This window comes from Saccopteryx bilineata, chromosome 7, assembly GCF_036850765.1.
Source record: "Saccopteryx bilineata isolate mSacBil1 chromosome 7, mSacBil1_pri_phased_curated, whole genome shotgun sequence".
NCBI classification, from domain to species: Eukaryota; Metazoa; Chordata; class Mammalia; order Chiroptera; family Emballonuridae; genus Saccopteryx; species Saccopteryx bilineata.
The window spans coordinates 48,886,813-48,901,254 of NC_089496.1; the positions used below are offsets into that span (position 1 = coordinate 48,886,813).

Here is a 14,442-nt window from a genome sequence, read left to right on the forward strand (position 1 = left end):
GAAACCTTTCCCAGGAAGTTCACTGCCATTGAAATCTTTGCTTTTCTGTAGTACTTAGTCTGTTTCACTTCATGTAGATCATCTATGTTAACTTGTTACTTTAAAAAATGGATTTAGTGTGGTATCATGACACCTCCCAGGGAACACGCATGGTACGGTGGAGCCAGACAGATTCCAACTTGAGTACTAGCACTGTCATTTTCTGACTTCTTGGCATTAGGCAAATTATTTAAGCTTGGTGGGTGTAAGTCTCCTTATGTGTGAAATGGGACCATTGTCCTCCTGTCAGAGTTATTGAAGATTATATAGCTAGTAGGCTGGATAAATGTGTAGCTCAATGGCAGGAATAGAACAGGTGCTGAGTAGATGGCCGTAATAGTTATTATTGCTGCTGTTCTCTATTTCTTACAGCTCCTAATATAATACTCAGCTGAGCATGTGGGGAGGTATGGTTGAGTATGGTTCACGGCGAGGTCACCTAAATAGCTCCTGAAATCCCATCACTTTTATGAAGGCTTCCTGTTGGCTCTCTTCTATCAGAACTACAAAACCTTCAAGGGCTTCTCTGGGCTGTTCTTTCTGTTCCCATTATCTGTAAGGGGAGCCTCTGGTATGTATTTTGAAGTGGCTTCCAAAACGGTGATTTGAAGGATTTATTTATTTATTTTTGAGTAATGTTTTGGATTGATCCCTACATTTTTCTAGACGTCAGCAGCCAGGATTGTAATAAATAAAGCATTTTTCACTTACTTCAAATGCAGTATGGGAAACACATAGAATAAAATCTCAGCCGCCGAGCTACATGTGAATAAATTATTTTGCCTAACTGACTTCAGCTCAACAGGCATTTATTAGTGTATCTCCTCTGTGCCAGGCATTTTATAGTTGCTGGATTTACCACGATGAATAAGACTGGCCTTCTGCTTTTGAGTTTTAGTCTAGGGTGATTGAGAGACCTAAGCGCTGATCATTTCAATTGATAATTAGTTGTAAGGTGGAGGTAAGGACGGGGATCTGTGGGGTCGCAGATGGAGGGTGTCGGAGGGGGAAAGAGAAGACTGCTAGGAAGACATGAACCTTGGCCTGTGATATCCCTCAGAAGACAACGTGAGATGACCCACTTGATTTAGGGACAGAGACCCAAGTCCAAGAGGCTTCAATATTTATGGAACTTGATTGCCTGCAAAGCTCACAGGTAGGATGACAAGTGAGGCTTGACACACTGGATCAAATAGTGTCTTCCATGGCCTTCTTTTAGCCATGTCCTTGTGAAAGTCAAATGGCCTCTGTGATTCCACACCTGATCCTACTCACACAGTTCTCCCCACGGGGGAAGAGTCAGTTTTTCTCTCATTCCAGCTCAACCTATGGATTTAGTTCCTTTTATTGGCTATAAATTATACCTGTCCCTGAACCAATCACTGTACCAGTGGGATACTGCTTGGTTTACGTAAGTCAGGGCCTACCTTCAAGCTTAGAATGAAGGCGGCCTCATTCAAACCCTATGGCTAAAGATGAGTGGAGAGGGGAAGAGAACGGGTGACCTAGAGGCAGGCAGCAAATGTTTACCAGACGAGAGGAAGAAACACGAAAGAGTCCTTTGGGGGAAAGGTGATAATATAAGCAAAAGCAAGGAAGTACGCACCATCACAGTGTGTGTGGGAAACAGCAAGCAGTTAAACATTGATTCAACACGTAATATGAGACTTCGAAAGTCATTATAAAACAGTAATGTGGTGCCTGACCTGTGGTGGCGCAGTGGATAAAGCGTGGACCTGGAATGCTGAGGTTGCCGGTTCAAAACCCTGGGCTTGAACGGTCAAGGCACATATGGGAGTTGATGCTTCCTGCTCCTCCCCCTTCTCTCTCTCTCTCTCTCTCTCTCTCTCTCTCTCTCTCTCTGTCTGTCTCTCTTCTCTAAAATGAATAAATAAATTAAAAAATAAAAATAATTTAAATAGTAATGTGATGGTATATTTAATGCCTGTTGGATCTAGTGTCCATAGATTATTTCATTTAGTCCTCACAGCAACCACGGTAGGTCTGCCATCTTGTAGGTAAAGAAATGTGAGCCCAAGCTCACAGTTAATAATCGGAGGAGCTGGGCTCAACCCCAGATTATCTGATTATCTGACTCTGGGAGCAGCCCACAAGGACACGCCAGTCTGTGAAGTACTCTCTCTACTGGTAGTTTCAGAAATAAGGCATGTCATGCTAAGGAGCGAGTTTTCTCCGGGGCTCAGGTTTTCTGGAAGCTCTAACTCTGTCACACCGTGCGGAGGCATTGGTTCTCAGCCGTCAGCAGGCATCAGAGAGCCTCTAAGGCTTGTTCAAACCTGCGACTGCTGGGTCCTAACGCCGGCTTTTCTGATTCAGTAAATCTTAGTGGGATTCTAGAGTTTGCATTTCAAAAAAAGTTTCTAAACCAAGCTGATGCTGGTGGTCTGGGAGCCACGCTTTGAAGACCACTTGTTTGAGGTCTTTGGGAGACTGAAGATTTGTGGCTCACCGATATTCAGCATATTGAAATGCTGCTTGGAAATACACATGCTCTTCCCTCACATTCTTTAATGATACAAGTATCAAGAGTATATTTGGTTTTAGTAATGTCCTCCCCCAAATGTCATGGTCATTGCATAAGTGTTTCATTGATTGAATTTCTTTTGTCTTGAGCTGGAGGTTTTTAGCATATAGTAAGTAAAAATAAATGCTTTTGAAATTATAGACATCTTCTGAATCCTTTAAAAACTGGGAAATGTATGTATACACACTGATACACAATAATCTGATAGCTTCATTATTTTGTAATTTAAAGTTTAGATTTCTCATTTTGCCCCATGGGGGGAAAAATGAACTATGATATATGTCGTGAATGGAGATAAATCACGACCGTTACATTTAAGACTAGGTCACCTGATTTCCTCTAATTCTTCTTTAGGTCGAGATTTAATTTGTATCCAGTCTATGGATGGGATGCTGATGGTGTTTGAGCAGGAACGCTATGCTTTCGGGCGGTTTCTCCCTGGTTTTCTGTTGCCTGGCCCACTGGCGTACAGTCCCCGAACAGACTCCTTCATCACTGTCTCCTCCTGCCGGCAGGTGGAAAGTTATGGGTAAGTTTGCATGTCCAGTCTTTGAAATCATGGGTTTTGGTGTGTATGTTGTTGCTGATTAGTTCTCATCCACAAAGAGCTTGAATATCACATATGAAGAAGAGCTTTTTTTTTTTTTTTAAAAAAATGTAATTGTGGTGACTTAGAGCTATCATTATCATTTACATATGGTAAAATATTTGAAAGGCAGTCTAAGTGCAGAGGTTGAGAGGAGGGGTTTGCAGAGACCAGGACTGGAATCATGATTTTGCTACTTACAGCTATTTGATGGTCAGTGTCTTTGTCCTGGCTATAAAGGGGATAATAATGGCTATTTGACAAGCTTTTTAAAAAAATGTATTGATTGATTAGAGAGAGAAAGAGAAAGAGAGAGAGGGCAATGTATTGTTCCACTTATCTGTGCATTCATTGGTTGATTCTTGTTGTGTCCCCTGACTGGGGATCCAGTCTGCAACCTTGGCGTCTTAGGCCAATGCCCTAGCCAACTGAGCTACCCGGCCAGGGCTGACAAGCTTTTCACAAGGATTAAATGTGTGTCAAGTAGCCACCTTGTAGGAAATGCTCAATACTTATTGGCTTGTTCCCTAAATTATAAAATTATTGGACTGTTCCCTGAATTATAAAACATTAAACACAGTGTCAGTGAAAAAATCCAGATATGAAGAGGCATGTATGGAATTACTTTATAACAAAAAAGGTATGTGTACATAGGAAGAATGCTGGCAAGACATCCACGTGTTGTTATGAATGTTTATAAATGAACGATTCATAATGGAAGTGAAGGAAGAAACTGACCTCTGAAAGCAGTTTATACTTTTCGCAAGATACTCTCATTGGTTTTGGTGACTTGTGTTTAGAGGAAGACCTTGTTCTCTCCTCCATCAGCTGCATTTCAATAAAAATTAAGATTTTGAGTGTTTGGAGGGTGTGCTTTCTGTTGAAATGGGGAAAAGAAAGAAATCCATGCTGGGGAAATAAATACACTTGGAGACTTACAGTATCTTCAGTAACTTTTTTGTTACTATCATACTCATGGCAACAGTTACAACTTTAATCCTTGATGCAACACTTCGTTACAGCTTTCCGGTGTTATTTTTGGCTGCATGTTTTTCCCAAGGCAGGTAGGAAATATCTATAAATTCATCAGCCAACAGCTGTGAATTTTTGTCTTCAATTTCAATATTGTGTGCATAGCAAGGTAATTCAGTTTTCCCTTCAGAAGTGGCAATCTACCTTTTGTGAATTATGGTCAAGGCATCTAAGATTCAAAACTCTGAAAATAGGCAGATGATTGTGACTAAGGAGAAGGTAACCGATGGAGGCAGTGGATCATTGTGTCGCATTCCTTCTATAATTCCCGTGGCTCTTGTCCAAAGGAGATGAATGAATTGTGGCATTGCTACTGGTAATAAATAAAATATTATAGTTATCTTGAGTGGTTGAGAAAAGTATCTGTATAATACATCCAAGCCTGTCAAAACTTAAGCAATATTGAGGAGATCTGCTTTTCAGCTTTCCACTCAGTTCTGTGTCTCAACTCTTGCCAAATGGTGAGACTGGCAGTGCTGAACAGGGGACACAATTCAGTTAGAGATTTGAATGCTCCATGACTTACCCTTTGAAATATGTGCATGGGAATTAATTTGGTAATAACTCCAGGAGTGATTAGATGAGGAAGCAATGTGTAGGTTTTCTTAATGTGTAAATTTAATCCCACAGCAGTTCACACTCTTTTAACTGTGGTGATTCAACATACCAATCTATTAAATTCATCTCCATCTAGAGCTAAAAATACACTCTTTATCCATTATGTGGGTTTTTTATAATGGTCAAAATGCATGGGATATGTGATTATTGTGAAAGGATGACAATCAAGAGGGCTTATAACATTAAATAGTATGTTGTATTTATATATATGCTTTCAAGTTTAATAGGTAAAGTAAAATGATAATCACAGGTGCAATGTGGGAGCGGGAGAAAGCATGAAAACCGTAGGCTCTTTTGAGGCCTCACTAAATATATTTATAACCAGTTAATAGAATATAATCAGTTAGTGTAAAAGGCTTTTAAGACAGATCTCATTTTCAGTGTTGATACTGATGTTTAATTACTTGAAAGCAAGCTCAGTTATGTTCACATAGGAACTAGGGAAGGCTGTGGGTCTCAAACTTCAGCGTGCCCTAGAATGCCCTGGGAATCCTGCTATAAAATACATATTTACAGGTTCCCAATCACCAATACTCTAGATCATGGGTCCCCAAACTTTTTACACAGGGGGCCAGTTCACTGCCCCTCAGACCGTTGGAGGGCCGGACTATAAAAAAAAAACATAGGCCTGACCTGTGGTGGCGCAGTGGATAAAGCGTTGACCTGGGAATGCTGAGGTTGCCGGTTCAAAACCCTGGGCTTGCCTGGTCAAGGCACATATGGGAGTTGAAGCTTCCTGCTCCTCCCCCCTTCTCTCTCTCTCTCTCTCTTTCTCAATCTCTCTCTCTCCTCTCTAAAAAATGAATATATATATAAAAAAATAATAATTAAAAAAAACCCATGAACAAATCCCTATGCACACTGCACATATCTTATTTTAAAGTAAAAAAACCAAAATGGGAACAAATACAATATTTAAAATAAAGAACAAGTAAATTTAAATCAACAAATTGACCAGTATTTCAATGGGAACTATGCTCTTCTCACTGACCACCAATGAAAGAGGTGCCCCTTCTGGAAGTGCGGCGGGGGCTGGATAAACGGCCTCAGGGGGCCGTAGTTTGGGGACCCCTGCTCTAGATCGTAATTTAGTAATTTTGGGAAACGTCCCAGGATGGGTCACTGCAGATGCACACTCTGGATAGGACCCTGGTTCAGGGACACATGCTGAGCACTGTGTTTCTTTTGAAGTGAGAGAATTGGCCGTTTTTGGAGAGCTCAGGCACCACCGTTCTCTTGGCCGTATTTATCAGAACTGGGAGTTATTTTTTACTCCCTTTTTCTTTCCTTTCTTGTCAGAGTTACTTAGTCGCTACAGCCTGCCACGTCTGCCGTTCTTCGTGCCGTTCTTCGTCTCGTCTCCAGCCCTTGCTCCCGTACCCGCGGCACTGAGGCTTTATCTTTGCAGTGGGATTTCCGGTTCTCTTACCTCTAGCTCTTAGGGTCCTTCTTTAAAGCTATCTTTTTTTTTTTTTAACAGAGACAGAGACAGAGTCAGAGTGAGGGACAGACAGGGACAGACAGACAGGAACGGAGAGATGAGAAGCATCAATCATTAGCTTTTTGTTGCGCATTGTGACACCTTAGTTGTTCATTGACTGCTCTCTCACATGTGCCCTGACCGCGGGCCTTCAGCAGACTGAATAACCCCTTGCTCGAGCCAGCGACCCTGGGTCCAAGTTGGTGAGCTTTTTGCTCAAGCCAGATGAGCCCGCACTCAAACTGGCAACCTCGGGGTCTCGAATCTGGGTCTTCCGCATCCCAGTCCGACGCTCCATCCACTGCGCCACCGCCTGGCCGGGTTCTTAGGGTCCTTCTTATTGCTATTTTTTAAACCTCCTTTTTATCTTATCTTTAATTTATTGTGTTGACAAGGTTTCACGTGTCCCACTCAACCCCCCACCTCCCGCATTAAAACACCTCTTTAATCCAGAATTTTTGTTTTCCATTAAAAAAAAATCCAACCTTTATTATATTGACATTTATTGCTCTTTATAATCCAGTCCCATTTTATGTCTATTAGGCCGACTTTCAGATTTGGATGGGATTTTTAAAGTTAACAGGTTCAACTGTCTTCCTTTTTACCTCCTAGGTACAGTGTTGTTGTTTTTTTTAAGCGCGCATGAGACAGAGACAGAGACAGAGAGACAGAGAGAGAGCCAGGAAGGGAGAGAGATGAGTAACATCAACTTGTGGTTGTGGCACCTTAGTTGTTCATTGATTGCTTTCTCATATGCGCCTTAACTGAGGGGCTCCAGCAGAGCAAGTGACCCCTTGCTCAAGCCAGCGATCTTGGGCTCAAGCCAGCGACCTTGAACTTCAAGCCAGCAACCTTTGGGCTCAAGCCAGTGACCACGAGATCGTGTCGATGATCCCATGCTTTAGCTGGTGAGCCTGCACTCAGGCTTGATGAGCCCACACTCAAGCCAGTGACCTTGGAGTTTAGAGGCTGGGACCTCAGCATCCCAGGTTGATGCTCTGGTCACTGTGCCAACACTGGTCAGGCCCATCTAGATATAGTTTTGCCTAAAACACTTAATTTTGCCCAATATCATATCTTGCCTTCTTTTATTGTGCTGTAATGTTCCAGAAGATGTCTTACATTATCAGGTTCCTGAGAGCAGAATTTGTCTTAAATATCGGCTCACTGATGGAATAATTCAATTTATTTGTTCAATCATTCATTCAGAAAACATTTTTCAAGAGATTTCTATGTGCCACATACTGTACAAATGACAGGAAATGCAAAGTCAAATAAGAACTGCCTGACTGGACAGTGGCGCAGTGGATAGAGTGTTGGACTGGGATGCAGAAGACCCAGGTTCGAGACCCTGAGGTCACCAGCTTGAGCGAGGGCTCATCTGGTTTGAGCAAAAAGCTCACCAGCTTGAACCCAAGGTCGCTGGCTCGAGCCAGGGGTTACTTGGTCTGTTGTAGCCCCACAGTCAAGGCACATATGAGAAAGCAATCAATGGACAACTAAGGTGTCGCAACAAAAAACTGATTGATGCTTCTCATCTCTCTCCGTTCCTGTCTGTCTGTTTCTATCTCTCTCTCTCTCTGACTCTCTGTCTCTGTAAAAAAAAAAAAAAGAAAGTCAAATAAGAACTATTTCTTGTCCTTAAGTGATATGTAAGCAGGTGGGGGAGATAGCAAATCAATTGACTGTTTCAGTTTATTGTGATATGGGCTATAACAGAACTATACACGGGATACTGCGGAGGTCTACAAGTGAGACCTTTAAATAAGAATTGAATGTAAGGAGACTCCCTGAAGAAGTATATGTGTTTGCTCTGAGTTTCATTTTTCTCTCCTCTATGCTCTACACTTTCCTTGCACCCCTGCAGTGGCTCTTAGTACATTGTAAGTAGATAATAGGCTTTACATTTATATTTTAAAACACATTTGATGAATTTAATTGACACTATTTTAAAAAGAAGATTGTATTCTTTACAAGTCTTATGCTTTTGTCAAATTGAAATATTTGGGGTTCTTCCTATCTGTCCAGGGCTTTTCCTCTGTCTCCTCTCTTGCTCATGCTGTACTCTGTCTGAAATGCTTTTCCTTCCTTCTCTGCATAGAAGAACCATGTCTGGGAGCCTCTGGGCTCCCCTTCATTTCTTTTAGGAGCTGGCTATAAATAACATCTCCTTCTCAATTCAGAGTAGTTTTTCACTGTTTCCCACAAGTGCTGTTCATGCTTTCGTTGATATTACATGTTCATTTGTTTTTCTTCCTGACCGAGCTAAATGATCCTTGATGGCAGGGACTTTGTATCCCCTGAAGTATCCAGCATTGTACCTTGTTAAAAGTAGGTGTTTAAGAAGAACTTGATGAAGGAGTGACTAGTTTATAGGGAATGTTTTTATTTTGTTACTGGATTCTTTCAATGAAAATGATTCTCTCTGGCACAATTAAGAATGTTTTAGCTATAGCTGGAAGGGAACTAAATAAGACTCTGTATCCAGAGCTTCCATTTCTAGTAGAGTGCCCCGAGTTCAATATCAAAATTCCAAAATTTCCTGTTATTCCTTTGAGGTGCCAACTATGTTTCATTTGAAAATAAATGATTTGGGAGGGTTTACTTTTTTGTACTCTGTGACACCTCAATTCATATTTTAGCTGCTGTGGCTGTTTTTACAATGTGATACAGAAGAGCACTAAATTATGTGGTTGAGTTTGCCATTGGTGCTCCGCAGGACACATTAAGCATTTGTAGTTATCGGGCCAAAAAGCACCACCGTTCCCCTGGATCTGCTATATTGTGATTGCTCCCTCTCTGTTCTGAGAAACGTGAATGACACCCTTTCACAAAATCTTATTGCATTGGACCAGATTATTCTTCAGCAGTCTCAGCAAGTTAATCTTATTTTTTTTTAGGTTATATCACTGAACACTTGAATGGTAAGAAAAAATTTTTCAAGTATTTTTTTCATTTCAGAATTTCCACATCTGCCTGGAATTCTTTAGTTTTGGAAATAGATTTCTCTGTACATTATTGGTCACAGTTAAGAGGATTTAAGGAAGAACCATAAAATAGATGCTGTTGTGAGTCTGTCATCTAAATTTATTGTTAGCTGTGTTTAATAATGAAATACTCTTCTCAGTCGTCTTCCGGGAACAGAAATGATCTGGATTTGGAAATCAGGAGTCAATTTTGGCTGTGTCTCTGTCTGATGTTTTGATGTTAATGAGGCCACTTTAGGGACTCACTCATTTTTCAGATGAAATAATAACTCTTTGAAGCTTCAAACAGCTTAGAAGCTTTGGATGTTTGCAATGATCTCATTAATATCCATATCATCCTTCTGGTAGGTTGGTGTCTGCAGGAAATAACCACCTATGTAATTAATTGCCTAAGGTTAGATCCATAGCAGGACCTGCTCTGAGCTCATGGTCTTTTCGCCAGGGCAGACTGTTACTGTTACCATGAACTAGGAAGAGTAAATCAGTCTTCTTTGGAATGTGAAGTCTAATTATTTGGCATTTTGGACACAGGCATTCTGAAAGTCAGTTTGATTTGGTATGGATACACTTGCTGCAGCTGCCTATGGAATCTTTTTAGCATGGTTTTACAAGGCTGCAGTCTTCACCCTCCTACCTACTTTGTCTCACTTTATGACTCAGTCTCCCCCACCGTGCACCTCTCCTAAACCCCTGTCATGGCCTTTCATGTGTCTTTTACTGCTGCATGCCTTTGCATGCGCTGTTTGCTGGGCCGCAGTGCCTTCACCTCTCTACCAGCATGAGTTTCCCCTCATTCTTTAAAATGTAGCTCTCTCCTCCTGAACCTATCCAAGAACATACACTCTTCCACTTCAGTATCTGTTTCTGCCACCATGTTCCCTCGGTAATGTGTGCGTTCCTTCTGTTAGCATAAGGTGTTCTAAGTTACTCTTACACATTTGTGTATGAATCTCTGCTACTTTGGGGGCCCCTGTTGGATATAGGCCACGTTGTCGTTTTTTTCCATTGTCAGTGCATATATGACACCCCTGCTATGTGTTTACTGAATGAATGAATTCCATGTACATTAAGCTTTCACATGAACTGTAAGACTGATTTTTACGAATGCCTTGCAAAATCTACCTTACTGCATAGGCATTGGCATTGGAGGCTTTTTACAAATGAAGCATCCTGATTGAGAAACAGTGGTTTTGGAGCTGGTATGTGATATTTGAATACCAGGGTACATTTTTTTTGCTTATTTAGGTCTCCCATCTTGCCTTCCTTCAGGTCTCAGATATTTACACAATCAGACATCTTTATCTCTCAGATATTTACACAATCAGACATCTTTATCTTAGACAATATGAGGTGTCTGAACATATCTTTTACTGATTTGTCTCTTAGGGATGGAAGAACAATGCAAAGAGTTTTCATTCAACAGGAGGGAGAGGAATATATGAGCCTGAAGTTTCTTCATTTCGAGTGGGATTATTACTATAATATACCATTAATTATTGGGGAACAAGCAAATTTAAACTTTCTTGGCTAAAATTCCTCATTTCTAGATTGAAATATACACAAGTTATTTTAAAGAATGATGTGAGCTAAATGTTATTATTGACATAAAAGCTGTAAAATACTTACAGAAAGTAATAGTGTTCATTATTGAGAACTTACTGCACACCAGATACACCACTAGTTAGTGAGCACTCTTCTTATATAAACCTTACGCTGTCTGTTAATCTAGCAATGAATGTTTGAGCACCTAAGATAGACCAGATACCGTACTAGACACTCCATTATTTTTTAAATTCTTTTAACAATGCATGAGTTAAGAGTTTATTATTCTCATTTTATACACGGGGAAGATAAGATACAGGGTGTTTAGTTTGCCAAAATTCACTCAGCTCGTAAGTGATTTAGCTGACGCTTAAGCTCAAGTCTTCTGGTTTTCGTAGATTATGTATTAATGGCGTCTGCTGCATCTGCCTGCTTTGCATGATTTACATTTTTTTCTATTGGTATGTTGGTGCTAGATCTTTCTTGAGTATTGTTATTTGTCACATAACATTTTAATGGAATAGCTTGGATAGTTGGCAGAGCTGTTTCCCCAATATTGAATGTGGGGACATATGGTTATCATTCATGATCATGACGGTTTTACATCTTCTTATATCACAATATCGTTCAGTAAGAATTCAACCTTAAATTTTACAGTTTTTAAAACCAAGGTTAAAGTGGTTCATAAGGTTTATAGATGATGTGCTTAATTTATTTATTTTTGATCAGCTTTATTGAGATTATGTGCTTTTAACGGTTAAAATCATTTACACTTTTAACTCTGAAGTCACTATAATTATTCTGTGTCTTTCAAACAGGTATCAAGTACTTGCTTTTGCAACGGATGCAGATAAAAGACAGGAGACTGAACAGCAAAAACTTGGTTCTGGAAAAAGACTTGTTGTAAGGCCATTTTTTAATATAAAAACTTCAGTAATATTATATTTGCTTCGTTTTTGATTTATTGATTTATTTTTGTTTTTTTTTTAAATTAAAAACTTGTTTTCTATTTTTTAAATTACAGTTGACATCCAATATTATTTTATATTAGTTTCAGGTATGCAGCATAGTGGTTAGACATTTATGTAATTTACAGAGTGATTCCCTGATAAGTCTAGTAGCCACCTGGAATCATATATGGTTATTACAATATTACCGACTCTATTCCCTATGCTCTACTTTACATTCCTGTGAATATTTTGTAACTACCAAGTTGTAGTTCTTCATCCCACCCACCTGCCTGCATCTGACAGCCATCCGTATCTGTGAGTCGGTTTTTATTTTAAGTGAGAGGAGGGGAGGGAGGCAGAGACAGACTTCTGCATGTGCCCTGACCGCGATCCAAACTGGATAGCCCACTGGGGCCCTTGCTCCATTGCAACCAGAGCCATTTTTTAGTGCCTGAGGCAGAGGCCATGGAGCCACCCTCAGTTCCCGGGACCAACTTGCTCCAGTGGAGCCATGGCTGCAGGAGGGGAGGAGAAGAGAGAGAGAGAGAGAGAGAGAGGAGAGGAGAGAGAAGGGGAGGGGTGGAGAAGCAGATGGGTGCTTCTCCTGTGTGCCCTGGCCGGGAATTGAACCTGGGACCTCTGCACGCCAGGCTGACGCTCTACCACTGAGCCAACCGGCCAGGGCCTCTGTCTGTCTTATTTTATATTTCACTTAGCATTATACCCTCTTGGTCCACACAGGTTGTTGCAAATGGTAAGATTTCATTCTTTTTAATGGCTGAGTGATATTCCATTGTATATATGAACCACATCTTGCTCCAGTCGCCTACCGATGGGCATGTGGATTGCTTCCACATCTTGGCTATTGTAAATGATTCTGGAATGAACGTAGGCAGCATGTCTCTTTGAATTAGCATTTTGGATTTCTTTAGATAAATACCCAGAAGTGCAGCTGCCGAGGGGCACAGACAGGCGCCCTGCTGTCTGTCTGGCTCTGTCAGCAGCAGGATTCCTCAGCTCCCTCCCGGGGGGCGGGGCTCCCCAGTGCATCATTGTTGTCCTTAAAGCCTTCAATTTGAGGAAGTGCTCTGCACGGTTACTCTTCTTACTGGAGGGGAGATGTGTCCCCAGATGTTTGTTGGGGGGACTTCAGAGGCTGGGTTAGGTCTGTGGCTGCTGACTGGTGTTGTTGCTGAGAGCTCCTCCTTTGAGCTTCAACCACTGTGGCCAGCTCACTCTGGCCACCTGACAGCACTGGTACTCATTCTGGCCAAAGGCCCCTGTCCCGTAGCGGGCTGTCGCACAGCCATCCAGCAGGGCATCAGTGAGAGCCTTGCCCGCACCCTTGAATGGAGTGCTAGTGTTTCGAAGATCTAGCAGGTAGGAGCGGAAGTTCTTGTCCATTCAGCCTGAAGTGGGGTGTCAGAGGCGTGGCATCTGAGCTCGCATCTTGTGTGCAGAGTTGTAGCAGTTCTGGTTTCCCTGGGCTGCCAGCGGTAGCTGTCTTAATCATCACCCACGAGGAAACGACACCCCGAACCCTGGAGAGTCAAAAACCACTCTCCTCTTTTAAGTCCTTGGGGCATGTGTCCCGCAGGGGCCTGAGGTCTCCTTTGGGATCTCATTGCAAATGGATGATTTGCTTAGTCCCAGTTTTCTCAGTTGCAAAATGGTGATAATACCTATTTTTACAATGTTGCCATTAGAAATATATATAAAGCACTTAGCAAAATGTCAGGACGATGATGATGATCACGGTAGTGGTGGTCAAAACTGTGCTTCGCCCCCTCCCCAGGAGCAGTCTCCTTCCGTGTTCTGCAGCCCTGCCACGTGGGGCTTCTTATTGTTCCAGATAGTCCACATTCTTCCTGATTCTGAGTTTCTGCATATAGTTTTTTGTTTTTTTTTTCCGGTTTGGTATATCTTTTACTAACTTTTTCACAGGTATTTATTGATACTACTCTGCAACTTACACTAAACATGTATTCTGAGGCACTTATAGTTGAGTGGTTTTTCTATTCTCAGTTAATAAACAGAGTAAGAAATGTAGGAGTAAAACTTCCTTCCTTTACACGTGGTCTCCTGGCCGGCGTCTGGTGCCAGGGAACACCGAGAAACCTATTGCAGAGGACCGGAATTTGTCCGGTGGAGTGCTTTTGATGAAGTAGTTTGGGAAGGCAGTTAATATGGGTAGATTTAAGTCTGTCATCTGGTCATTTGATTTCTATTCTTCCCATCTGTTCTTTGTGCTTTTTTTCTTCTATTTTTCTGTTTCTTTTGGAGTTATTCAGTATTTTTTTCTGCTTTCTTTTGGAGTTATTCAATATTTTTTATGATGTCATTTTATCTTTTTTGGCTTATTAGCCATAAGTCTCTGTTTTGTTGTTAGCGTGTCCAGTGTGTACCTTTAACTTGTCACCATCTACTTGCAGATGATATACTACTTCACGTGTAGGATAAGAACGATACTTCTGTTTCTTCCAGCCTTTGTGCTCTTGCTGTATATTTTAATTTTACATACATTGTCAACTCCACATTCCATTGTTATTATTTTTGTTTAAATAGTCAGTATCTTTTAATGAAATATAAATTATAAGAAAAACACCATATATGATATTTACCCATGTCGTTCCCATTTCTGGTGCTCTTCAGTAGTTTGTGTG

At 41.2% G+C, this 14,442-nt stretch overlaps 1 protein-coding gene across 4 annotated transcripts in view; it reads left to right on the forward strand.

Annotated features, from left to right (window-relative positions):
• BBS9 (Bardet-Biedl syndrome 9) overlaps positions 1 to 14,442 on the forward strand; it is a 388,196-nt gene that overhangs the window by 102,203 nt on the left and 271,551 nt on the right. For all 4 annotated transcript variants that reach the window (XM_066239905.1, XM_066239906.1, XM_066239904.1 and 1 more), the window contains 2 exons: positions 2,939 to 3,113; positions 11,648 to 11,732. In XM_066239905.1, coding sequence (XP_066096002.1) covers positions 2,939 to 3,113; positions 11,648 to 11,732 — 260 coding nt within the window. The remainder of the gene's footprint in view (positions 1 to 2,938; positions 3,114 to 11,647; positions 11,733 to 14,442) is intronic.